Genomic DNA, 27,625 nt, shown 5'->3' with positions numbered 1-27,625 from the left:
TCCAGGTGCCCAAAGAGAGTCCAAGGTGTGCCCAGGTGTGCCCAGGTGTTCTTCTCAGTAGTAAAGTTCTCGATCCCACCAACCTGGGGGTGGAGAGAACCCGGACAGGTGAGGGTGGGGCAGTGCCCAGGTGCGCCCAGGTGTGCCCGAATTCCCCATTTCCCCCCATTTTTTTTGCAGTTTTTTCCCCATTTCCCACCCCCAGGTGTGCCCAGGTGCACCCAGGTGTGTCCAGGTGTGCCCAGGTGCACCCAGGTAGGCCCGAATTCCCCATTTTTTTGCGGTTTTTTCCCCATTTCCCACCCACAGCTGTGCCCAGGTGCCCCCAGGTGTGCCCAGGTGTGCCCAGGTGTGCCACTCACTGCCCGGGTGTCTCCGCACTCCGAGTTTCCGGATTTCGTCGTAGACGAGGATGAGGAGCCCGAAGGGCATCGGCACCAACCACCACTGGAACCTGCCCAGGTGAGAGCCAGGTGTGCCCAGGTGTGCCCAGGCATGCCCAGGTCAGTTTGGGTGGTGCCCAGGTGTGTCAAGGTGTATTTGGGGAGGTGCCCAGGTGTCTTTTGGGGTGCCCAGGTGTGCCCCAGGTGTTCTCAGGGAGTTCCCAGGTGTGTCTGGGCACTGCCCAGGTGTGTCTGGGGTGGTACCCAGGTGTGCCCAGGTGTGTTGGGGCAGTGCCCAGGTTGGTTTTGGGGTTCCCAGCTGTGCCCCAATTGTGCCCAGGTGTGCCCAGGTGTATTTAGGGCAGTGCCCCGGTGGTTTTTGGGGTGCCCAGGTGTGCCCAGGTGTGTTGGGGCAGTGCCCAGGTTGGTTTTGCGGTTCCCAGCTGTGCCCCAATTGTGCCCAGGTGTGCGCAGGTGTATTTTGGGTGCCCCCAGGTGTATTTTGCGCGCGCCCAGGTGTGCCCAGGTGTATTTAGGGCAGTGGCTCGGTGGTTTTTGGGGTGCCCAGGTGTGTTCCAGTGGTGCCCAGGTGTGCCCAAACCCCCCAAAATCCCCATTTTCCCCCCAATTTTCCCCCAGTTTTTTTCCATTTATCCCCTCCCCGGTGTGCCCAGGTGTGCCCAGGTGTGCCCAGGTGAGCTCACCTGATGGGCATGAAGTTGAACACGTTGGGCATGCCGGGGCAGTAGCAGAGGAAGCAGCCGATGCACACCTGGAACACGATGGCCACCAGCAGGGTCCGGTTCCTGAAAACAGCCCAGGTGTGCCCAGGTGTGCCCAGGTGTGCCCAAATTCCCAATTTCCCCTCAAAAGTGCCCCAAACCCCCATTTCTGTCCCATTTTCCCCCAATTTTTGCCATTTCCCTCCTATTTCAGTGCCCCCAGGTGTGCCCAGGTGTGCCCAAATCCCCCAATTTTCGCCTATTTCACCCCAATTTTCACCGATTTTCTCCAAATTTTCACCGGTTTTCCCCCCGATTTTTGCCGTTTTCTCCCTCCCAGCTGCCCTCAGGTGTGCCCAGGTGCGCCCAAAAATTGAAATTTCCCCCGAAAAAAAACCATTTTTCCCCCGTTTTTCACCCAATTTTCGCCGGTTTTCCCCATTTCCCCGCCCCCAGCTGCGCCCAGGTGTGCCCGGGTGTGCCCAGGTGTGCCCAAAAATTGAAATTTCCCCCTAAAAACCCCGTTTTCCCCCCGTTTTTCACCCAATTTTCGCCAGTTTTCCCCATTTCCCCGCCCCCAGGTGTGCCCGGGTGTGCCCAGGTGTGCCCAGGCGCGCCCAAAAATTGAAATTTCCCCCTAAAAACCCCATATTTTCCCCCCGTTTTTCACCCAATTTTTGCCAGTTTTCCCCATTTCCCCGCCCCCAGGTGTGCCCGGGTGTGCCCAGGTGTGCCCGGGTGTGCCCAGGTGTGCCCGGCGCACCTGAAGAGCCCCTGCTGGAACAGCGACAGCCGCCGCGTCTTGCGGATCAGCACGTCGGCGATCTGGCACATCTCGATGCTGATGAAGAACACGGTGTAGCAGGTGTACTGCTGGTACCGCCGCTGCTCGAACGTCTGCGCGCACATGTGGGCACAGGTGGGCACAGGTGAGACCAAACTCCCAATTTTACCCTGATTTTCCCCAAAATTTTTCCATTTTTCCACAATTTTTTCCATTTTTCCTCAAATTTTTCCATTTTTTCCCACAATTTTCCCACAATATTTTCCATTTTTCCACCCCCAGGTGCCCCCAGGTGTGCCCAGGTGAGCCTAAATTCCCCATTTTCCCCCGATTTTCCAAAAATTTTCCCCTTTTGTTCCCACAATTTTTCCACAATTTTTTTACATTTTTCCCACAATTTTCCCACAATATTTTCCATTTCTCCACCCCCAGGTGCCCCCAGGTGTGCCCAGGTGAGCCTGAATTCCCCATTTTCCCCCGATTTTCCAAAAATTTTCCCCTTTTTTCCCACAATTTCTCCACAATTTTTTCCCATTTTTCTCTCATTTCCCCCACCCATTTTTGCGGCTTTTTCCCCTTTTTTTCCACCCCCAGGTGTGCCCAGGTGTGCCCAAATTCCCATTTCTCCCTCCAAAAACCCCAAATTTTCCCCATTTCCCCACCCCCGGGTGCGCCCAGGTAACTCCAACCCCCCAAAATCCCCATTTTTCACCCCAATTTCGCCAAATTTTTCCCATTTATCCCCTCCCAGGTGCGCCCAGGTGTGCCCAGGTGCGCCCAAATTCCCGTTTTTTCCCTCCAAAACCCCCAAATTTTCGCCGATTTTCCCCAAATTTTCGCCGATTTTCCCCCAATTTTCGCCGTTTTTGTGCCCAGGTGGGTGCCCAGGTGGGTGCCCAGGTGCGCACGCACCCACTGCTGCCCGTAGCTGTCCTGCAGCTCCTGCTCGTGCGCGTCCTCCCAGCGGGGGCGGAGCCCCAGCACCAGGTACGGCCACCAGCCCTCCTGGGCCATGGCCACGAAGTAATCGGTGAAACCCGCGAAGGACTGGATGGCACCTGGGCAGGTGGGACAGGTGGGACACGTGAGAGATCACACCTGGGCAGGTGGGACAGGTGAGGTACAGGCACCAACCCCCCTGAGATACACCTGGGCAGGTGGGACAGGTGAGATAAGGACAGGTGAGACACGGACAGGTGAGATATGGACAGGTGAAATAAGGACAGGTGGGATGGGACAGGTGAGACATGGACAGGTGTGAGACAGGTGAGACATGGACAGGTGAGAGACAGGTGAGATGGGACAGGTGAGATATGGACAGGTGAGATGGGACAGGTGAGATGGGACAGGTGAGATATGGACAGGTGAGATACACCTGGACAGGTGAGATATGGACACCAACTCTCCTGAGATGCACCTGGACAGGTGGGACAGGTGAGACACGGACAGGTGGGATGGGACAGGTGAGACCTCAGGTGTTTGATCATCCACGTATCCCCAAATCCAGGTGTGCCCAGGTGTGCCCAGGTAACCCCAAGCCCCCAGAATCCCCATTTTTCACCTGATTTTCACTCAGTTTTTTCCATGTATCCCCTCCCAGGTGCCCCCAGGTGCGCCCAGGTGTACCCAGGTGTACCCAGGTGTGCCCAGGTGTGCCCAGGTAACCCCAAACCCCCCGGAATCCCCATTTTTCACCCGATTTTCACCCAGTGTTTTCCATGTATCCCCTCCCAGGTGTGCCCAGGTGTGCCCAGGTGTGCCCAGGTGTACCCAGGTGTGCCCAGGTGTGCCCAGGTGTGCCCAGGTGTGCCCCTCACCTATCTGGAAGTACGAGTAGGCCGCCAGGGGCTCGTTGACCAGGCGGTCGCGCCGGGGGTTGCGGGGCCGCAGGTGCATGATGTCGCTCTCGGCGCGCTCATAGGCCAGGGACACCGAGGGGAACTGCCCAGGTGGGCACAGGTGGGCACAGGTGGGCACAGGTGTGCCCAAATTGCCCAGTTTTCACCATTTTCCCCCCCCAAATTTTTGCCGTTTTCCCCCCATTTCCCCCCAGGTGGGCACGGGTGAGCACAGGTGCCCCCAGGTGCCTCCAGGTGTGCCCAGGTAAGGCTCAGTTGGGGCTCAGATGTGCCCAGGTGCCCCTATGTGTTCCCCAGGTGTGCCCAGGTGTGCCCAGGTGTGCCCAAAATCCCCGATTTTCCCTCCAAAACCCCATTTTAAACCCATTTTTCACCCAATTTTCACAATTTCTTCCCATTTTTGTGCCCCCAGGTGTGCCCAGGTGTGTTCCTACCCCTCTCAGGTGTGCCCAGGTGTCCCCAGGTGTGCCCAAAACCCCCAAATTTCACCGAATTGCCCCCGGTTTTCACCATTTTCCCTCGTTTCTCCACCCCAGGTGTGCCCAGGTGTGCCCGAATTACCCAGTTTTCACCATTTTCCCCCCAAATTTTTGCCATTCCTCCCCGTTTCTGTGCCCCCAGGTGGGCACAGGTGTGCCCAGGTAAGGCTCAGGTGAGGCCCAGCTGTGCCCAGGTGTGTCCCCAGCTCTTCCCAGGTGTGCCCAGGTGCCCACAAATTCTCAAATTTTCACCGGTTTCCCCCATTTTCGTGCCCCCAGCTGTGCCCAGGTGTGTTCCTGTCCCTCTCAGGTGCGCCCAGGTGTGCCCAGGTGTGCTCCTGTCCCTCTCAGGTGCCCCCAGGTGTGCCCAGGTGTGTTCCTGTCCCTCTCAGGTGTGCCCAGCTGTGCCCAGGTGTGCCCAAACCCCCAATTTCCCCTCCAGAAACCCCAAATTTCCACCGATTTTCACCCAGTTTTCGCCGTTTTTCCCCATTTCCTCCCTCCCAGGTGTGCCCAGGTGTGCCCAGGTGTGCCCAGGTGTGCCACGCACGATGTCGGTGCAGAGCTCGATGAAGAGGATGGTGATGCAGCCCAGGGGGAGGGGCACGCTGGCCGTGATGTAGATCAGGTACGGCGTCAGCTCCGGAATGTTCTTGGTCAGCGTGTAGGCGATCGACTTCTTGAGGTTGTCAAAGATCAGCCGGCCTGGACAGGTGGGACAGGTGAGACAGGTGAGACAGGGACAGGTGAGATGGGACAGGTGAGGGGGACAGGTGAGGGCGACAGGTGAGACATGGACAGGTGAGACATGGACAGGTGAGACATGGACAGGTGAGATGGGACAGGTGAGATATGGACAGGTGAGATGGGACAGGTGAGGGGGACAGATGAGACATGGACAGGTGAGACATGGACAGGTGAGACATGGACAGATGAGATATGGACAGATGGGACAGGTGAGATGGGACAGGTGAGGGCGACAGGTGAGACATGGACAGGTGAGACATGGACAGGTGAGACATGGACAGATGAGATATGGACAGATGGGACAGGTGAGGGGGACAGGTGAGGGGGACAGGTGTGGGAATGGCTCAGGTGAGCAGGGACAGGTGTGTGATGGGACAGGTGTGAGGAGACAGGTGAGCAGGGACAGGTGAGCAGGGACAGCTCAGGTGTGTGGGGACAGGTGAGATGGGACAGGTGAGCACAGACAGGTGTGGGACAGGCGAGTGGGGGACAGGTGAGTGACCGTCCCCAGGTGAGTGGGACAGGTGTGGGAACAGCCCAGGTGTGTGTGGACAGGTACAGGTGTGTGACAGCCCAGGTGGGTCTCACCTTGCTCGACACCTGTGACAATCGAAGCCAAGTTGTCGTCCAGCAGGATCACCTGTCCCACACCTGGCCCACACCTGGCCCACATTAACCCACACCTGCCCAGGTGTCTCACCTGTCCCATACCTATCTCAGGTGTACCCAGGTGTATCTCAGGTGTGTCTCACCTGCCCAGTGTGTCTCACCTGGCTCAACACCTGTCACAATCGATGCGAAGTTGTCGTCCAGCAGGGTCACCTGTCCCACACCTGTCCCAGGTATCACACCTGTCCCATACCTGTTCCTATACCTGTCCAGGTGTGCCCAGGTGTGTCTCACCTGCCCAGGTGTGCTCACCTTGCTCGGCGCCCGTGACGATGGAGGCGAAGTTGTCGTCCAGCAGGATCACCTGTCCCACACCTGTCCCACACCTGTCCCACACCTGTCTCACCTGTCCCACATCTGTCTCACCTGTCCCAGGTGTGCTCACCTTGCTCGACACCCGTCACGATCGATGCAAAGTTGTCGTCCAGCAGGATCACCTGTCCCACACCTGTCTCACCTGTCCCACACCTGTCCCACACCTGTCCCACACCTGTCTCACCTGTCCCACACCTGTCCCACACCTGTCCCAGGTGTCTCACCTGTCTCACCTGTCCCACACCTGTCCCACACCTGTCTCACCTGTCCCAGGTGTGCTCACCTTGCTCGACGCCGGTGACGATGGAGGCGAAGTTGTCGTCCAGCAGGATCATGTCGGCCGCCTGCTTGGCGGCGTCGGAGCCGGCGATGCCCATGGCCACGCCGATGTCGGCCTTCTTCAGCGCCGGCGAGTCGTTCACGCCGTCGCCCGTCACCGCCACGATGGCGCCCTTTGGGGCGAAAAACCGGGAAATTGGGAAAAAACGGGAAAAAATGAAAAAAACCGGGTGAAAATCGGGCGAGAAACGGCCGAGAAATGGGGGAAAAACGGGGGAAAAATTGGAGGAAAAATTGGAGGAAAAACTGGGGGAACTGGGGACGTTGAGAAAAAATGAGGAATTTGGAGAAAAAATTGGGAAAAACTGGTAAAAAAAAACACAAAAAAAAAAATTAGGAAAATACTGTGAAAAAAAACGAAAAAGAACTTGGCTGAAAATTGGACAAAAAATGGGGAAAAAATGAGGGGGAAATGGGGGAAATTTGGGGGTTGGGGACACTGAGGAAAATGTGGGGAATTTGGGGAAAAATGGGAGGGATAAAAGGGAAAATGGGAAAAAATGAAAAAAAGTTGGGGGAAAATGGGGCGAGAAACGGCCAAGAAATGGGAAAAAATGGGGAAAAAATTGGGAGGAAAAATGGGGAAATTGGGGATGTTAGGAGCACTGGGGACATCGAGAAAAAAACAGGGAATTTGGGGAAAAAGTGGGGGAAAATGGTAAAAAAAATGGTTAAAAATGGTAAAAACCAAAAAAATGGGTGAAAATTGGGTGGAAAATGGCCGAGAAATGGGAAAAAATTGGGAGAAAAATTGGGGGAAGAACGGGGGGAACTGGGGACACTGAGAAAAATGGGGAATTTGGGGAAAAGATGGGGAAAATGGTAAAAAAAAAACCAAAAATGGGTGAAAATCAGCCAAAAAATGGGGAAAATGGGGAAAATCGGGATTTGGGGACACTGCGGATTTTTGGGGACATTGAGGACATTTGGAGGCGTTGAGAAAAATGGGGAATTTGGGGAAAAAAATGTGAAAAAATGGGAAAAACAACCTCAAAACTGGGTGAAAACTGGACAAAAAATGGGGAAAATGGGGGAAAAATGGGAAAGAATGGGGGGAAAATGGGAAAAAATGGGGGAAAATGAGAAAAATGGCGGAAAATGAGGAAAATGGGGGAAAATGGGAAAGAATGGGGGAAAAATGGGAAAGAATGGGGGAAAATGGGAAAAAATGGGGGGAAATGAGAAAAATGGGGGAAAATGGGGGGAAAATGGGAAAGAATGGGGGAAAAATGGGAAAAATGGGTGAAAATGGGAAAGAATGGGGGAAAAATGGGAAAAAATGGGGGAAAAATGGGGGAAAATGGGGAAAAACTGGGGGAAATGGGGATTTAGGGACACGGGGGACGTTGGGGCCGCCCCCAGGTGTGCCCAGGTGTGCCCAGGTGTGCCCACCAGGCGCTGGCAGCTCTCCACGATGACCAGCTTCTGCTGGGGCGACGTCCGGGCGAAAACCATCTCGGGGTGGGCGCGGAGCAGCTCCTCGAGCGCGCCCGGGGCCAGCGCGGCCAGCTCGGAGCCCGTCACCACCCGGGCACGCGCCTGGCTGCGGGGAAACGCACCTGGGTTACACCTGAGGTGCCCGGGACACACCTGAGATACCTGGGATACACCTGAGTTATCTGGGATACACCTGAGTTACACCTGAGTCACCTGGGACACACCTGAGTTACCTGGGATACACCTGAGTTATCTGAGATACACCTGAGTTACACCTGAGTTACCTGGGACACACCTGAGTTACACCTGAGTTACCTGGGACACACCTGAGTTACCTGGGATACACCTGAGTTATCTGGGATACACCTGAGTTACACCTGAGGTGCCCGGGATACACCTGGGATACACCTGAGTTACACCTGAGGTGCCCGGGATACACCTGGGACACACCTGAGTTATCTGGGATACACCTGAGTTACACCTGAGTTACACCTGAGTTACACCTGAGTTACCTGAGATACACCTGAGTTACACCTGAGGTACCTGGGACATACCTGAGATACCTGAGATACACCTGAGTTATCTGAGATACACCTGCGTTACACCTGAGGTGCCCGGGACACACCTGAGATACACCTGAGTTATCTGGGACACACCTGAGTTACACCTGAGTCACCTGGGACACACCTGAGTTACACCGGAGGTCCTGGGACACACCTGAGATACCTGGGACATACCTGGGACACACCTGAGTTACCTGGGACACACCTGAGTTATCTGGGACGCGCCTGTCCCACCTGTCCCACACCTGAGTGGCCATTACACACCTGGGAGGTGACAAACAGCTGAGCCACTTGTCCCACACCTGAGTTACCTGTCCCACACCTGTCCCACACCTGATCCCTGTCCTACACCTGGGCAGCTGCAGGTGCGCACCTGGGCTGTACCTGGACAGGTGAGGAGCTCACCTGGTCACTCACCTGGGCGTCACCTGCTCCAGGGCCAGGTGAGGTTGTCCCCCGGGCTGTACCTGTCCCACCTGCACTCACCTGGGCGTCACCTGCTCCAGGGGCAGGTGCAGGCGCTCCCCTGTGCAGGTGAGGGTCTCACCTGTCCCACCAGGTGCTCACCTGGGCTGTACCTGCTCCAGGGGCAGGTGCAGGCGCTCACCTGTCCCACCTGTCCCACCTGGTCACTCACCTGGGCGTCACCTGCTCCAGAGCCAGGTGAGGTTGTCCCCCGGGCTGTACCTGTCCCACCTGCACTCACCTGGGCGTCACCTGCTCCAGGGGCAGGTGCAGCCTCACCTGGACATCACCTGTCCCACCTGGTGCTCACCTGGGCTGTACCTGCTCCAGGGGCAGGTGAGGAGCTCACCTGTCCCACCTGTCCCACCTGGTCACTCACCTGGGCTGTACCTGCTCTAGGGGCAGGTGCAGGCGCTCACCTGTCCCACCTGTCCCACCAGGTGCTCACCTGGGCTGTACCTGCTCCAGGGGCAGGTGAGGTTGTCACCCGGGCTGTACCTGTCCCACCTGGTCACTCACCTGGGCTGTACCTGCTCCAGGGGCAGGTGCAGGCGCTTGGCCACGTCCTCGGGGGTCTCGCTGCCCTCGGAGATGATCCCGACCTGCGCCGCGATGGCCTTGGCCGTCACCGGGTGGTCACCTGTCACCATGATCACCTGCGGGGACACCAACACACCTGTGGGCTCACCTGGGACACACCTGTGGGGTCACCCGGGGCCGTCACTGGGTGGTCACCTGTCACCATGATCACCTGCGGGGACACCGACACACCTGTGGGGGTCACCTGGGGGACACACCTGGGCTGGACTCACCTGAAAGCCCCTGAATTGTCCCCAAGTTCTCATTGTCCCCAAATCCCCCACAAATGTCCCCAAATTCTCGTCGTCCCCAAATCCCCCAAATTGTCCCCAAACGTCGCCAAGTTCTCGTTACCCCCCAAGGTCCCAAAATCCCCCCAAATGTCCCCAAATTCTCGCGGTCTCCAAGGTCCCCTCATGTCCCCAAATTCTCCCCAAATTCTCGTTGTCCCCAAATCCCCCCAAATGTCCCCAAATTCTCATTTGTCCAGAAATCCCCCAAACTGTCCCAAAATTCCCGCAAATGTCCCCGAATTCTCAATGGCCCCAAATCCCCCCCAAATCTCCCCAATCCCGTTTTTCCCAATTCTCCCCCATTTTTTCCCGTTTTCTCTCAACGTCCCCAACGTCCCCAACATCCCAAATGTCCCCAAATGTCCCCAAATGTCCCCAATGTCCCCGATCCCATTTTCCCCAATTTTTCCCTATTTTTTCCCATTTTTGCTCAATGTCCCCAAATCCCCCCAACACCCCAAATGTCCCCAAATGTCCCCAATGTCCCCAATCCCATTTTTCCCAATTCTCCCCTATTTTTTCCCATTTTCCCCCATTTTCTCTCAATGTCCCCCAACCCCCCAAATGTCCCCAACGTCCCCAAATCCCCGCAATGTCCCCAAACGTCCCCAATCCCATTTTTCCCAATTCTCCCCTATTTTTTCCCATTATTCCCCATTTTCGCTCAATGTCCCCAAACCCCCCAAATGTCCCCAATCCCCCAATATCCCAAATGTCCCCAAATGTCCCCAAACGTCCCCAAATGTCCCCAAATCCCCCCAATGTCCCCAATCCCATTTTTCCCAATTCTCCCCTGATTTTTCCCATTATTCCCCATTTTCGCTCAATGTCCCCAAACCCCCCAAATGTCCCCAATCCCCCAATATCCCAAATGTCCCCAAACGTCCCCAAACGTCCCAAAATGTCCCCAAACGTCCCCAATATCCCAAATGTCCCCAAACGTCCCCAATATCCCCAACCTCCCCAAACGTCCCCAATGTCCCCAATCCCATTTTTCCCAATTCTCCCCTGATTTTTCCCATTTTCCCCCATTTTCTCTCGATGTCCCCCAACCCCCCAAATGTCCCCAATCCCCCAATATCCCAAATGTCCCAAAATGTCCCCAAATGTCCCCAATGTCCCCAGTGTCCCTCACCCGTATCCCGGCCGTCCGGCACTTGCGCACGGCCTGGGGCACGGTGGCGCGGGGGGGGTCGATGAGGGACACGAGCCCGGCGAAGCAGAGCCCCGATGCCACCTGTGCCAGGTGCTCGGGGGGCGTGCCCGCGGGCACGGTGCCGGCGGGGAGCCAGCGGGCACAGAAACCTGCGGGGACAAAGATTTTGGGGAAAAAACGGGGAAAAAACGGGGCGAAAATTGGGCGAAAAATGGTGGGGAAATGGCGAAAATAGGGGGGCGGGATGGTGGGAAAATGGAGGAAAAAATGACAAGGGGACATTGGGGGAAAAAACGGGAAAAAAATTGGGCGGGAAACGGTGGGAAAATGACATTGGGGACATTGGGGGAAAATGGGAAAAAAATTTGGTGAAAATGGGTGGGAAAATGGAGAAAAAATGATATTGGGGACATTGGGGGAAAATGGGGAAAAAAATCGGTGAAAATTGGTGGGAAAATGGAGAAAAAATGATATTGGGGGAAAATGGGAAAAAATGGGAAAAAAAATCGGTGAAAATTGGAGGGAAAATGGAGAAAAAATGATATTGGGGACATTGGGGGAAAATGGGAAAAATGGGAAAAAAATTTGGTGGAAATTGGAGGGAAAATGGAGAAAAAATGATATTGGGGACATTGGGGGAAAATGGGAAAAAATGGGAAAAAATCAGTGAAAATTGGTGGGAAAATGGAGAAAAAATTATATTGGGGACATTGGGGGGAAAATGGGGAAAAAATTCGGTGAAAATTGGGCGGAAAATGGAGAAAAAATGATATTGGGGGAAAATGGGAAAAAATGGGAAAAAAAATCGGTGAAAATTGGAGGGAAAATGGAGAAAAAATGATATTGGGGACATTGGGGGAAAATGGGAAAAAATGGGAAAAAAATTTGGTGGAAATTGGTGGGAAAATGGAGAAAAAATGATATTGGGGACATTGGGGGAAAATGGGAAAAAATGGGAAAAAATCAGTGAAAATTGGTGGGAAAATGGAGAAAAAATGATATTGGGGACATTGGGGGGGAAAATGGGGAAAAAATTCGGTGAAAATTGGTGGGAAAATGGAGAAAAAATGACATTGGGGAAAATGGGAAAAAATGGGAAAAAAAAACGGTGAAAATTGGTGGGAAAATGGAGAAAAAATGATATTGGGGACATTGGGGGAAAATGGGAAAAAATGGGAAAAAAATTTGGTGGAAATTGGTGGGAAAATGGAGAAAAAATGATATTGGGGACATTGGGGGAAAATGGGAAAAAATGGGAAAAAATCAGTGAAAATTGGTGGGAAAATGGAGAAAAAATGATATTGGGGACATTGGGGGAAAATGGGAAAAATGGGAAAAAAATTTGGTGGAAATTGGAGGGAAAATGGAGAAAAAATGATATTGGGGACATTGGGGGAAAATGGGAAAAAATGGGAAAAAATCAGTGAAAATTGGTGGGAAAATGGAGAAAAAATGATATTGGGGACATTGGGGGGGAAAATGGGGAAAAAATTCGGTGAAAATTGGGCGGAAAATGGAGAAAAAATGATATTGGGGGAAAATGGGAAAAAATGGGAAAAAAAATCGGTGAAAATTGGTGGGAAAATGGAGAAAAAATTATATTGGGGGAAAATGGGAAAAAATGGGAAAAAAAATCGGTGAAAATTGGGTGGAAAATGGAGAAAAAATGATATTGGGGACATTGGGGACACTGAGAAAGAATGGGAGAAAATTTGGGAAAAAATAGGAATAAATTGGGCAGAAAATGGTGGGAAAATGGAGAAAAAATGACATTGGAGACATTGGGGACATCAATGGGCACGGTGCCAGCGGGGAGCCAGCTGGCACAGAAACCTGCGGGGACAAAATTTGGGAAAAAATTTGGGAAAAAACGGGAAAAAAATTGGGCGAAAAATGGTGGGAAAATGGGCAAAAATTTGGGGAAAAAATGGGAAAAAAATTGGGGAAAAAAATGGTGGGAAAATGGAGAAAAAAATTACATTGGGGACAGTGGGGACATTGGGGGAAAATGGGAGAAAAAAGGGGGAAAATGGGAATGGGGACATTGGGGACATTGGGAAAAAATGGGAGGAAATTTGGGAAAAAACAGGAAAAAGATTGGGGGGAAAACGGTGGAAAAATGGAGAAAAAATTACACTGGGGACATCAGTGGGGACATCGGAGACATTTCGGGGCCATTTTTGGACATGGTGGGGACATTTGGAGCCCATGGGGGGACATTTTGGGGACATTTTGAGGACATTTTGGGGACATTTGGAGCCATTTTGGGACCATTTGGGTCCATTTTTGGGCCATTTGAAGCCATTTTGGGGCAATTTTTGAACATTTTGGGGCCATTTGGGGACATTTTTTGGGGACATTTTTTGGGACATTTTGGGGCCGTTTTGGGCCATTTGAGACCATTTTGGAGCCATTTTGAGGCCATTTTGGGGACAGGGGACAACATGGAAGGGACGGGGGGGTGGGGGAGGGGTCGGGCACCATTTCCCCTCCCCCCACCACTCCAAGCTCCTCCCCCACAATTCCAAAGCCCTCCCACATTTTTGCCCCTCCCCCACCCTTTTAGCCCCTCCCACGTCACTTTAACCCCTCCCCCACCCTTTTAGCCCCTCCCACATCACTTTAACCCCCACCCCCTTTGGCCCCGCCCCCACTCACCGAGCACCCTCTCGCCCCGCCCCCCCAGGTCCAGACACGCCCCCTCCAGGCTCCGCCTCCACTCGGCGTCCAGCGGCCGCTCCTCCCCCCCCTGCAGCGCCCCCGAGCAGCGCTCGAGGACCCGCTCGGGGGCGCCCTTGAGCACCAGCAGCTGCTGCGAGCCCGCGTCGTGCACCGACACCTGCGGGACAGGTAAGGGACAGGTAAAATACACCTGGGATACACCTGGGTATGGTTAGATACACCTGGGATACACCTGGGGTAAACCCGGGACCCGCTCGGGGGCGCCCTTGAGCACCAGCAGCTGCTGGGAGCCCGCGTCGTGCACCGACACCTGCGGGACAGGTAAAACACACCTGGGATACACCTGGGTATGGTTAGATACACCTGGGATACACCTGGGATACACCCGGGACCCGCTCGGGGGCGCCCTTGAGCACCAGCAGCTGCTGCGAGCCCGCGTCGTGCACCGACACCTGCGGGACAGGTAAAACACACCTGGGGTACACCTGGGTATGGTTAGATACACCTGGGATACACCTGAGTATGGTTAGATACACCTGGGATACACCTGGGGTACACTGAGATACACCTGGGTATGGTTGGATACACCTGGGATACACCTGGGTATGGTTGGATACACCTGGGATACACCTGGGTATGGTTAGATACACCTGGGATACACCTGGGGTACACCTGGGTATGGTTAGATACACCTGGGGTACACCTGGGATACACCTGGGATACACCTGGGTATGGTTAGATACACCTGGGATACACCTGGGGTACACCTGGGACCCGCTCGGGGGCGCCCTTGAGCACCAGCAGCTGCTGGGAGCCCGCGTCGTGCACCGACACCTGCAGGACAGGTAAAACACACCTGGGGTACACCTGGGTATGGTTAGATACACCTGGGATACACCTGGGATACACCTGGGGTACACCTGGGATGCACTTCCAGCACACCTCTCTCACCTGTGTCACCTGTTGGTCCCTCATCTGTCTCACCTGTGGGCTCTCAGGTGGGCTCTCACCTATGTCTCACCTGTCTCACCTGTCCAGGTGTGTCCACACCTGGAGTTTGTTAGTGGAGTTGAAGGGCACCTCCTCACCTGTCACTCTCACCTGTCCATACCTGACCTGTCCCACCTGTCCAGGTGTGTTCCTCACCTGGAATTTGTTGCTGGAGTTGAAGGGCAGCTCCTCACCTGTTCCTATCTCAGTTATCTCACCTGTCCAGGTGTGTCTCACCTGTCACTCTCACCTGTCCATACCTGACCTGTCTCACCTGTCCAGGTGTGTCTCACCTGTCCATACCTGACCTGTCTCACCTGTCCAGGTGTGTCTCACCTGTCTCACCTGTCCATACCTGACCTGTCTCACCTGTCCAGGTGCGTTCCTCACCTGGAATTTGTTGCTGGAGTTGAAGGGCAGCTCCTCACCTGTCCCATCTCACCTGCCCATATCTCACCTGTCTGTGTCTCACCTGTCCCTATCTCAGTTATCTCACCTGCCCAGGTGTGTCTCACCTGTCTCACCTGTCCATACCTGACCTGTCCCACCTGTCCAGGTGTGTCTCACCTGGAATTTGTTGCTGGAGTTGAAGGGCAGCTCCTCGCCTGTTCCTATCTCAGTTATCTCACCTGTCCAGGTGTGTCTCACCTGTCTCACCTGTCCAGGTGTGTCTCACCTGTCTCACATGTCCATACCTGACCTGTCTCACCTGTCCAGGTGCGTTCCTCACCTGGAATTTGTTGCTGGAGTTGAAGGGCAGCTCCTCACCTGTCCCATCTCACCTGCCCATATCTCACCTGTCACTCTCACCTGTCCCTATCTCAGTTATCTCACCTGCCCAGGTGTGTCTCACCTGTCTCACCTGTCCATACCTGACCTGTCTCACCTGTCCATACCTGACCTGTCTCACCTGTCCAGGTGTGTCTCACCTGTCTCACCTGTCCATACCTGACCTGTCTCACCTGCCCAGGTGTGTCTCACCTGTCCCACCTGTCCATACCTGACCTGTCTCACCTGTCCAGGTGTGTCTCACCTGGAATTTGTTGCTGGAGTTGAAGGGCAGCTCGGCCACCTTCGGGAAGCGCCCCCTGGCGGCCGCCACCGGCCCCGACGTCGCCTCCGCGAATTTCAGCAGCGCCGACTCCGACGCGTCGCCGATGACGTCACGCTGGGGGCGGGGCAAAGAGGGGGGGGCGGGGCCAGAGGTGAGGACACGCCCACCTCGGCTCCCAGTGCAAACCGGTGCGGAGCGGTGGGGAAACGCCCCGACCAGTATGGACCAGTACGGACCAGTACGGACCAGTATGGACCAGTATGGACCAGTATGGACCAGTATGGACCAGGATAAACCAGTATGGACCAGTACGGACCGGTATGGACCGGTATGGACCAGTACGGACCAGTATGGACCAGTATGGACCAGGATAAACCAGGACAAACCAGTATGGACCAGTATGGACCAGTATGGACCGGTATAAACCGGTATAAACCAGTACAAACCAGTACAAAGCAGTCCAAACCAGTATAAACCAGTATAGACCAGTATAACCCAGTACAACCCAATATATCCCAGTATAACCCAGTATAAACCAGTGTAAACCAGTATAACCCAGCCCCAAACCAGTATATCCCAGTATATCCCAGTCCAAACCAGTCCAAACCATTATAACCAGTCCCTCCCAGTATATCCCAGTCCAAACCAGTACAAACCAGTATAACCCAGTCTATCTCAGTATATCCCAGTACAAACCAGTCCAAACCAGTATATCCCAGTCCAAACCAGTGTAAACCAGTATAACCAGTATAAACCAGTATAACCCAGTCTATCTCAGTATATCCCAGTATAAACCAGTATAAACCAGTCCAAACCAGTCCAAACCAGTATAACCCAGTCCAAACCAGTCCAACCCAGTCCCTCCAGCGCCTCACCTGCGCCACGGGCACGTCGTCCTGGCCGGGTTTGAACTGGGCGCGGTTGCAGAGCGAGATCACCCGGCTGAGCAGGGACCAGGACGGGGAGCTCTGGTCAAAGGCCTCACCTGGGCACGTGGGACACGGGCAGGTGGGACACGGGCAGGTGTGCCCAGGTGTGCCCAGGGGTGCCCAGGGGTGCCCAGGGGTGCCCAGGTGTCTCCAGGTGTCTCCCAGACCTCCCACATTGTGGCGGGACCCATAAGAACCTCAAAACCTTTGGTAGAACCCACAAAAACCTCAGATGTTCCTCAGGCCCACCACCAATTCCAACCCCTCCAGGTGTCCCCAGGTGTGCCCAGGTGTGCCCAGGTGTCTCCCAGACCTCCCACATTGCGGTGGGACCCATAAGAACCTCAAAACCTTTGGTAGAACCCCATAAAAACCTCAAAACCTTTGGTAGAACCCATAAAAAACCTCAGATGTTCCTCATGTTCCTCACCAACCCCAACCCCTCCAGGTGTGCCCAGGTGTCTCCCTGACCTCCCACATTGTGGTGGAACCCATAAGGACGTTCAGAAGTTCCATAATTTTAGGTGGAACCCATAAGAACCTCTCAGAACCTTTGGTAGAACCCATAAGAACCTCAGATGTTCCTCAGGTCCATCACCAACCCCAACCCCTCCAGGTGTCCCCAGGTGTCTCCAGGTGTCTCCCAGACCTCCCACATTGTGGTGGAACCCATAAAAACCTCCAGAACCTTTGGTAGAACCCATAAGAACCTCTCAGAACCTTTGGTAGAACCCATGAGAACCTCAGATGTTCCTCATGTTCCTCACCAACCCCAACCCCTCCAGGTGTGCCCAGGTGTCTCCAGGTGCGCCCAGGTCTCACCTGAGAGGTCCTCGGTGGTGTCGGCCGCGTGCACCTGCCCGTCGAACCACAGGTGGGCCACGGCCATGCGGTTCTGGGTCAGCGTCCCGGTCTTGTCGGAGCAGATGACCGAGGTGGACCCGAGGGTCTCCACGGCCTCCAGGTTCTTCACCACGCAGTTCCTGCGCGCCAGGCGCTTGGCTGTCAGCGACAGGCACACCTGGACGGGTGGGGTGGGGTGGGGACAGGTGAGGGGACACCTGGGGTGGTCAGGGCTTGGGTTCTGTCCCAACCTGAACTTCTGCGGGGTGGTGGGACCCGTAAGGACCTCAGAACCTTTGGTGGAACCCATAAGAACCTCAAAGTCCCTCACGTTCCTCACCAATCCCGAGCCTCCCAGGTACCTCCACCTGTCCCCAGGTGTTCCCAGGTGTCTCCCAGACCTCCCACCTTGTGATGGAGCCCATGAGGACCTCAAGACCTCCATGAAGACCTCTCAAACCTCCAGAATTTTTGGTGGAACCCCATAAAAACCTCCAGAACGTTGGGTAGAACCCACAAGAACCTCAAAAACATTTAGTAGAACCCATAAAAACCTCAAGAACCTTTGATAGAACCCATAAGAACCTCCAGAATTTTAGGTAGAACCCATAAGAACCTTCAGAACCTTTGGTAGAACCCATAAAAAACTCCAAACCTTTGGCAGAGCCCGTAAAAACCTCAAAACCTTTGATAGAACCCATAAAAACCTTCAGAACCTTTGGTAGAACCCATAAGGACCTCAAAACCTTTGATAGAACCCATAAGAACCTCCAGCATTTTTGGTAGAACCCACAAGAACCTCGAAGTTCCTCACGTTCCTCACCAATCCCAACCCTCCCAGGTATCTCCACCTGTCCCCAGGTGTCTCCCAGACCTCCCTCATTGTGGTGGGACCCATAAGAACCTCAAAACCTTTGGTAGGACCCGTGAGAACCTCAAAACCTTTGGTAGAACCCCCGTAAAAAACTCAAGAACTGCCCACATCCCAACCCCTCCAGGTGTGCCCAGGTGTGCCCAGGTAACTCCAGCTGTCTCCCAGACCTTCCACATTGCGGTGGGACCCGTGAGAACCTCAAAACCTTTGGTGGAACCCATAAGAACCTCAAAACCTTTGGTAGAACCCCCGTAAAAACCTCAAAACCTTTGGTGGAACGCATAAGAACATCAACACCTTCCTGCATCCCAACCTCTCCAAGTGTCCCCAGGTGTTCCCAGGTAACTCCACCTGTCTCCCAGACCTTCCACGTTGCGGTGGGACCCGTGAGAACCTCAAAACCTTTGGTAGAACCCCATAAAAACCTCAAAACCTTTGGTAGAACCCGTAAGAACCTCAAAACCTTTGGTAGAACCCCATAAGAACCTCAAGAACTGCCCACATCCCAACCCCTCCAGGTGTCCCCAGGTGTCCCCAGGTGTCTCCCAGACCTTCCACGTTGCGGTGGGACCCGTGAGAACCTCAAAACCTTTGGTAGAACCCGTAAGAACCTCAAAACCTTTGGTAGAACCCCATAAGAACCTCAAGAACTGCCCACATCCCAACCCCTCCAGGTGTCCCCAGGTGTCCCCAGGTGTCTCCCAGACCTTCCACGTTGCGGTGGGACCCGTGAGAACCTCAAAACCTTTGGTAGAACCCCATAAAAACCTCAAAACCTTTGGTAGAACCCGTAAGAACCTCAAAACCTTTGGTAGAACCCCATAAGAGCCTCAAGAACTGCCCACATCCCAACCCCTCCAGGTGCGCCCAGGTGTGCCCAGGTGCCACGTGTCCCGTACCGTGACGGTGGCCAGCAGCCCCTCGGGCACGTAGGCCACCACGATGGCCATGAAGAAGACGAGGGCGCGCAGGAAGGGGTACCCGATGAGCATGGCCACCACGAAGAAGGTGCCGCCGAAGAGCACGGCCAGGCCGGCGATGATGTCCACGAAGTGCTCGATCTCCACCGCGATCGGCGTCTTCTCGTTCTCCACGCCCGACGCCAGGCTGGCGATGCGCCCGATCACCGTGCGCTCGCCCGTGCCGATCACCAGCCCCGTGGCCGTACCTGGGCAGGTGGGGACAGGTGGGGACAGGTGGGGACAGGTGTGCCCAGGTGTGACCTGAGTGTGTCTAGGTGTGACCTGAGTGTGCCCAGGTGTGCCCAGGTGTGACCTGAGTGTGTCTAGGTGTGACCTGAGTGTGCCCAGGTGTGCCCAGGTGTGACCTGAGTGTGTTTACATGGGACCAAGGTGTGCCTAGGTGTGCCCAGGTGTGTCCAGGTACATCCCAGGTATGCCCAGGTGTGCCCAAGTGGGACCCAGGCCTGCCCAGGTATGCCCAGGTGTGACCTAAGTGTGTCTAGGTAGGACCCAGGTGTGCCCAGGTGGGACTCAGGTGTGCCAAGTGGAGCCCAGACACCCCCAGATGTCCCCAGGTGTGCCCAGGTGTGTCCAGGTGTGACCTAAGTGTGTCTAGGTGGAACTCAGGTGTGCCCAGGTATGTCTAGGTGTGCCCAGGTGTGCCCTGGTGTGTCTAGGTTGGACCCAGTTGTGCCCAGGTGTCCCCAGGTGTGACTCAGGTGTGCTCAGGTGTGACCCAGACACTCCCAGGTGTACCCAGGTGTGTCTAAATGGGACTCAGGTGTGCCCAGGTGCACCCAAGTGCCCCCAGGTGTGCCCAGGTGTGCCCAGGTGTGACCTAAGGGTGTCTAGGTGTGACTCAGGTGTGCCCAGGTGTGCCCAGGTGCCCCCCAGGTGTGCCCAGGTGTGCCCAGGTGTGACCTGAGTGTGTCTAGGTGTATCCAGGTGTGCCCAGGTGTGACCTGAGTGTGTCTAGGTGTGTCCAGGTGTGACCTGAGTGTGCCCAGGTGTGTCCAGGTGTGACCAGCTGTGACCTGAGTGTGTTTCCATGGGACCCAGGTGTGCCCAGGTGTCAGGTATGACCCGAGTGTGTTTACATGGGACCAAGGCGTGCCCAGGTGTGCCCAGGTGTGACCTGAGTGTGTCTAGATGGGACTCAAGTGCGACCAAGTGGAGCCCAGGTGTGTCCAGGTGTGCCCAGGTGTGTCTAGGTAGGACCCAGGTGTGCCCAGGTGTGCCAAGTGGAGCCCAGACACCCCCAGGTGTGCCCAGGTGTGTCCAGGTGTGACCTATGTGTGTCTAGGTGTGACTCAGGTGTGCCCAGGTGTGCCCAGGTGTGCCCAGGTATGTCTAGGTGTGATCTAGGTGTGCCCTGGTGTGTCTAGGTTGGACCCAGTTGTGCCCAGGTGTCCCCAGGTGTGCCCAGGTGTGCCCAGGTGCCCCCAGGTGTGCCCTGGTGTGTCTAGGTTGGACCCAGTTGTGCCCAGGTGTCCCCAGGTGTGACTCAGGTGTGCCCAGGTGCGACCCGGACACTCCCAGGTGTGCCCAGGTGTGTCTAAATGGGACTCAGGTGTGCCCAGGTGTGCCCTGGTGTGCCCAGGTGCCCCCAGGTGTGCCCAGGTGTGCCCAGGTGCCCAGGTGTGCCCAGGTGTGCCCAGGTGTGCGCTCACCCTCCAGGCACATGGTGGAGAAGAAGGCGATGTTCCGCGTCTCCAGGTGTGAGTCGTGCGTGCACTCAGGTGAGCGCGTCTGCGGCTCCGACTCGCCCGTCAGCGACGAATTGTCCACCTGCGAGTGCCCAGGTGTGCCCAGGTGTGCCCAGGTGTGCCCAGGTGTGCCCCCAGGTGCGCCCAGGTGTGCCCAAATCCCCAATTTTCCCTCCAAAAACCACAAAATTTCCATCAATTTTCACCCAATTTTCACCGTTTTTCCCCCAAATTTCCCCATTTTAGTGCCCCCAGGTGTGCCCAGGTGTGCCCAGGTGTGCCCAGGTGTGCCCAAGTCCCCAATTTCACCCCTAAAACCTCCATTTTTTCTCCGATTTTCACCCAATTTTTGCCATTTTTCCCCACTTTTCCACCCCCAGGTGTGCCCAGGTGCGCCCAGGTGTGCCCAGGTGTGCCCAAATTCCCAATTTTACCCCTAAAACCCCCAAATTTCCATCCATTTTCACCCAATTTTCCCCCATTTTCTCGCCCCCAGGTGTGCCCAGGTGTGCACAGGTGTGCCCAAATCCCCGAATTTTCACCAATTTTTGCCAAATTTTCAGCTATTTTCGCCAAATTTTCACCGATTTTCACCCAATTTTCGCCGTTTTCCCGCCCCCAGGTGCACCCAGGTGCGCCCAGGTGTGCCCAGGTGTGCCCAGGTGCGCGCTCACCTTGCAGCCCTGCGCCGCCAGCACGCGGATGTCGGCCGGCACCCGGTCCCCGCCCTTGATCTCCACCAGGTCCCCGACCACGAGCTCGGCCGCGTTCACCTGCAGCACCTGCCCCGCCCGCACCACCGTGGCTTGCTGCGGGTATGCAAATGAGGCGTTAAATTATGCAAATGACACGCAAATGAGGCTCGGCCGCGTTCACCTGCAGCACCTGCCCCGCCCGCACCACCGTGGCTTGCTGCGGGTATGCAAATGAGGCGTTAAATTATGCAAATGACACGCAAATGAGGCTCGGCCGCGTTCACCTGCAGCACCTGCCCCGCCCGCACCACCGTGGCTTGCTGCGGGTATGCAAATGAGGCTTTAGATTATGCAAATTTGGCCCCCCAGGTGAGGGAATGGGGGTTCAGGTATGCAAATGAGGTGTAAAGTATGCAAATGGTATGTAAATGAGGCTCCGCAGGTGCATAGGTGAGGCCCCAGGTGTGCAAATCAGGTTCCCCAGGTGTGCAGATGAGGCTCCAGGTATGCAAATGAGCCCCCTCAGGTGAGAGAAGGAAGGCTCAGGTATGCAAATGAGGGCTCGGTTATGCAAATGAGGCCCCTCAGGTGAGAGAATGACATCTCAGGTATGCAAATGAGACTCCCCAGGTATGCAAATGAGGCCATTCAGGTGTGCAGCTGGGATCTCAGGTGTAAAGGTGGGACCCCAGACATGCAAATGAGGGCTCAGGTATTCAAATGAGGCTTCGGGGATGCAAATGAGGCTTCCCAGGTGTGCAGGTGAGAGCCCAGGTGAGGGAATGAGACCGCAGGTATGCAAATGAGACCTCAGGTATGCAAATGAGGCCCCTCACATGAGACAATGAGGGCTTGGGTATGCAAATGAGGCCCCTCAGGTATGCAAATGAGGCTTCCCAGGCAAAGGAATGAGGGTTCAGGTATGCAAATGAGGGCTCGGGTATGCTAATGAGGGCTCGGGGATGCAAATGAGGCCCCCCAGGTAAGAGAATGATGCGTGCAAATGTAGCTCAGGCATGCAAAGGTATGCAAATGAGGCCCAAGGTATGCAAATGAGGCTCCCCAGGTGTGAACGCAGCCCCAGGTGTGCCCAGGTCCCCCAATTTTCACCCATTTTCCTCAAATTTTCACCGATTTTCACCCAATTTTCGCCATTTTCCCGCCCCAAGGTGCGCCCAGGTGCCCCCAGGTGCGCCCAGGTGTGCCCAGGTGTGCCCGGCGCCCTCACCTGCGGCACCAGGTTGCGGAAGCTGGCGATGATGTTGGTGCTCTTGAACTCCTGGTAGTAGCCGAAGCAGCCGGTGACGACCACGACGGCGATGAGCGCCACGGCCAGGTACAGCTGCACAGGTGGGCACAGGTGAGCGCCCAGCTCTGCCCAGCTGTGCCCAGCTGTGCCCAAATCCCCAATTTTCCCTCCAAAAACCCCAAATTTCCGTCGATTTTCCCCCAATTTTCGCCATTTTCCCCCATTTTCCCGCCCCCAGGTGCGCTCAGGTGCGCCCAGGTAACCCCAAACCCCCCAAAATCCCCATTTTTCACCTGATTTTCACCCAATTTTCGCTGGTTTTCGCCATTTTTGTGCCCCCCAGGTGTGCCCAGGTGTGCCCAGGTGTGTCATAGGTATCTCAGGTGTGCCCAGGTGTCCCCAAATTCTCAATTTTTCACCGATTTTCCCCATATTTTCACCGATTTTCACCCCGTTTTTTCCATGTGCCCCCTCCCAGGTGTGCCCAGGTGTATCCCAGGCGCGTTCCGTGCATCTCAGGTGCGCCCAGGTAACCCCAAACCTCCCCAGAATCCCCATTTCCCACCCGATTTTCACCCAATTTTTTCCATGTGCCCCCTCCCAGGTGTGCCCAGGTGTGCCCAGGTGTGCCCAGGTGTGCCCAGGTGCGTTACGTGCATCTCAGGTGCGCCCAGGTAACCCCAAACCTCCCCAGAATCCCCATTTTCCACCCGATTTTCACCCAATTTTTCCCATTCATCTCCTCCCAGGTGTGCCCAGGTGTGCCCAGGTGTGCCCAGGTGTGCCCAGGTGCGTTACGTGCATCTCAGGTGCGCCCAGGTAACCCCAAACCTCCCCAAAATCCCCATTTCCCACCCGATTTTCACCCAATTTTTTCCATGTGCCCCCTCCCAGGTGTGCCCAGGTGTGCCCAGGTGTGCCCAGGTGTGCCCAGGTGCGTTACGTGCATCTCAGGTGCGCCCAGGTAACCCCAAACCTCCCCAGAATCCCCATTTTCCACCCGATTTTCACCCAATTTTTCCCATTCATCTCCTCCCAGGTGTGCCCAGGTGTGCCCAGGTGTGCCCAGGTGTGCCCAGGTGTATCCCAGGCGCGTTCCGTGCATCTCAGGTGCGCCCAGGTAACCCCAAGCCTCCCCAGAATCCCCATTTTCCCCCCGTTTTTCCCCGGGTTTTCGCCGTTCTCCCCCGTTTCCCCGCCCCCCGGGCGCGGTCACTCGCGGTCACCGGCGGTCACCGGCGGTCACTCACGTTGTCCGAGCTGCCGCGGTCGCCCTGGCCGCGCTGCACGCCGTAGGCGATGAGGCAGATGGCCGCGGCCACCCACATGAGGCACTGCAGGCCCCCGGCCAGCTGCCGGCCGAAGCGCACGCAGCCCGGCGTGCCCCGCGGCGGCCGCAGCGCGTTGGGGCCGTCCCGCAGCAGCCGCTCGGCCGCCACGGCCTCGGACAGGCCCTGCGGACACAGGGAGTGGTCACTCAGTGGTCACTCAGTGGTCACTCAGTGTTCAATGGTCACTCAGTGGTCAGTGAGGGCGTTGGGGCCGTCCCGGAGCAGCCGCTCGGCCACCACAGCCTCGGACAGGCCCTATGGACACAGGGAGTGGTCACTCAGTGGTCACTCAGTGGTCACTCAGTGGTCACTCAGTGGTCAGTGAGGGCGTTGGGGCCGTCCCGGAGCAGCCGCTCGGCCACCACGGCCTCGGACAGACCCTGCAAGAGCGGTCAGTGGTCACTCAGTGGTCACTCAGTGGTCACTCAGTGGTCAGTCAGTGGTCAGTGGTCACTCAGTGGTCACTCAGTGGTCACTCTGTGGTCAATGGTCACTCAATGGTCAGTGAGGGCGTTGGGGCCGTCCCGCAGCAGCCGCTCGGCCGCCACGGCCTCGGACAGACCCTGCAAGAGCGGTCAGTGGTCACTCAGTGGTCACTCGGTCACTCAATGGTCAGTCAATGGTCACTCAGTGGTCAGTGGTCAGTCAATGGTCAGTGAGGGCGTTGGGGCCATCCTGGAGCAGCCGCTCGGCCGCTTCTGCTTCGGACAGACCCTGGGGGACAGGGAATGGTCACTCAGTGGTCACTCAGTAGTCAGTGGTCACTCAATGGTCACTCAGTGGTCACTCAGTGGTCACTCAATGGTCACTCTGTGGTCACTCTGTGGTCACCCATTGGTCACTCAGTGGTCACCCATTGGTCACTCAGTGGTCACCCATTGGTCACTCAGGGTCACTCATTGGTCACCCATTGGTCACTCTGTGGTCACTGGTCACTCATCGGTCACTCAGTGGTCACCCAGCGGTCACTCAGTGGTCACTCAGTGGTCACTCTGTGGTCACCCATTGGTCACCCATTGGTCACTCATCGGTCACTCTGTGGTCACCCATTGGTCACCCATTGGTCACTCTGTGGTCACTCTGTGGTCACCCATTGGTCACCCATTGGTCACTCTGTGGTCACTCTGTGGTCACCCATTGGTCACTCATTGGTCACTCAGTGGTCACTCAGTGGTCACTCTGTGGTCACTCTCACCTTGGTGGCGCTCGTGTTGTATTTCAGCTCGAGCTCCTTCACGTCCAGCTTGTGATCGTCCTGCACCAGTACAGACCAGTATGGACCAGTACGGACCAGTTCAAACCAGTATGGACCAGTACAGACCAGTAACCCCAAATTCCCTCCCAGTATAAACCAGTAAAGACCAGTGACCCTCCCAGTCCCTCCCAGTACATCCCAGTACAATCAGTGACCCTCCCAGTATAAACCAGTGACCCCAAAACCCCTCCCAGTCCCTCCCAGTATAAACCAGTACAACCAGTGTCCCTCCCAGTATATCCCAGTATAACCAGTGACCCTCCCAGTCCCTCCCAGTCGCTCCCAGTATATCCCAGTATAACCCAGTGTCCCTCCCAGTATATCCCAGTATAACCAGTGTCCCTCCCAGTCCCTCCCAGTCGCTCCCAGTATATCCCAGTATAACCAGTGACCCTCCCAGTATATCCCAGTATAACCAGTGACCCTCCCAGTCCCTCCCAGTCCCTCCCAGTATATCCCAGTATAACCCAGTGTCCCTCCCAGTCCCTCCCAGTCGCTCCCAGTATATCCCAGTATAACCAGTGACCCTCCCAGTATATCCCAGTATAACCAGTGACCCTCCCAGTATATCCCAGTATAACCAGTGACCCTCCCAGTATATCCCAGTATAAACCAGTGACCCTCCCAGTATATCCCAGTATCCCAGTATAACCAGTGACCCTCCCAGTCCCTCCCAGTCGCTCCCAGTCCCTCCCAGTATACCCCAGTATCTCCCAGTATATCCAGTGTCCCTCCCAGTCCCTCCCAGTCCCTCCCAGTATATCCCAGTATAACCAGTGACCCTCCCAGTCGCTCCCAGTCGCTCCCAGTATATCCCAGTATATCCCAGTATAAACCAGTGACCCTCCCAGTCGCTCCCAGCATATCCCAGTATAACCAGTGTCCCTCCCAGTCGCTCCCAGTCGCTCCCAGTTTCCCCAGTCCGCACCAGTTCCAGCTCCCGTTTCATCTCCTCCAGCCGCTCCCGCTCCTTGCGCCGGCCCCGCCCCAACCGGGGGGGGCGGAGCTCCAACTTCTGCGAAAGGGGGGGGGCGGGGTCAGAGAGGGGGGCGGGGCCAGGGCTGGGGGAGGGGCCAGGGCTGGGGGAGGGGCCCGTCCGTCTCCCCTCGTGCTCCTCCGCCCCTCCCCCAGCCCTCCGTCTCTCTTCATCCCCCTCCTCCTCCTCCTCCTCCTCCCCCCGTCCTCCATCTCTCCTCCATCTCTCCTTCACCCTCCTCCCTCTCTCCGCATCTCCTCCCTTTCCCCTTCCTCCCATCCCTCTCCCTCCTCCTCCTCCTCCATCTCTTCCTTCCTCCCTCTCTCCTTCATCCTCCTCCCGTCCCTCCCTCCCTCCGTCTCTCTGCGTCCTTCCGTCCTTCCTCCCTTCATCCTCATCCTCCTCCATCTCTCCCTCCGTCCCTCCCTCCCTCCTTCCTGCGTCTCTGCTCTTCCTCCCTCCCTCCCTCCTCCCATCTCCCCTTCATCCTCCTCCCTCTCCATCTCCCCTCCCCTCCATCCCTCTCCCTTCATCCCTCCCTCTCTCCTCCGTCTCCCCTTCATGCTCCTCCCTCCCTCCTCTTCCTCCCCCGTCCCTCTTCATCTTCCTCCCTCTCTCCCGTCCCTCCCTCCTCTCCCTCCCTCCATTCCCTCCTCCCTCTCCCCGCCCTCCATCTCTCCTTCATCTTCCTCTCCCTCTCCCCTCCCATCCCTCTCCCCTCCCTCCATCTCTCCTCTCATCCCTCCATCCCTCCCTGCCTTCCTCCCTCCTCCCATCTCCCCTTCATCCTCCTCTCTCCTCCTCCCCTCCCTCCCTTCATTCCTCCCTCCCCTCTCTCCCTCCTTTCCCTCCATCCCTCCTCCCTCCATCTCTCCCTCATCTTCCTCCCTCCCTCCTTCCACTCCCCCTTCATCCTCCTCCCTCTCCCCTCCTCCCTCCATCTCTCCCTCATCTTCCTCCCTCCCTCCTTTCCTCCCCGTCCCTCCTTCCTCCCTCTCTCCTCTTGCCTTCGTCATCCTCCATCTCTCTCCCTCCCCCTCTTTCCTCCCTTCATCCTCATCCTCCTCCTCCGTCTCTCCCCTCTCTCTCTCATCCTTCCTCCCTCCCTCCCTCCTCCCGTCTCTCCTTCATCTTCCTCCCTCTCCCCTCTCTCCCTGCATTCCTCCCCCCCTCCCGTCCCTCCATTCCTTCCTCCCTCTCTCCTCTTCCCCTCATCTTCCTCCCTCCCTCCCTCCCTCCCTCCTTCCATCCCCCTTCATCTTCCTCCCTCTCCTCTCTCCATCCATCCC

The 27,625-nt window shown here is 56.1% G+C and overlaps 1 protein-coding gene across 1 annotated transcript; it reads right to left on the bottom strand.

The window, feature by feature from the left end:
* On the bottom strand, nt 1-26,371 carry ATP4A (ATPase H+/K+ transporting subunit alpha). The gene is given in 22 exon segments (XM_058823134.1): nt 1-83; nt 363-454; nt 1,088-1,189; nt 1,869-2,002; nt 2,802-2,947; nt 3,707-3,830; nt 4,778-4,932; nt 6,242-6,410; nt 7,690-7,836; nt 9,278-9,418; nt 10,770-10,939; nt 13,449-13,629; nt 15,496-15,630; nt 16,392-16,501; nt 17,268-17,466; nt 19,062-19,330; nt 20,795-20,912; nt 21,505-21,639; nt 22,754-22,867; nt 24,025-24,228; nt 25,301-25,360; nt 26,289-26,371. Coding segments are annotated over 22 exon segments (2,955 nt in total). The 5' UTR covers nt 26,310-26,371; the 3' UTR covers nt 1-54.
* Between the last annotated feature and the right edge of the window lie 1,254 nt (nt 26,372-27,625).

This window comes from Ammospiza caudacuta, chromosome 38 (genome assembly GCF_027887145.1).
Source record: "Ammospiza caudacuta isolate bAmmCau1 chromosome 38, bAmmCau1.pri, whole genome shotgun sequence".
Classification (NCBI taxonomy): domain Eukaryota; kingdom Metazoa; phylum Chordata; class Aves; order Passeriformes; family Passerellidae; genus Ammospiza; species Ammospiza caudacuta.
This window is presented reverse-complemented; position numbering and strand designations above follow the sequence as displayed.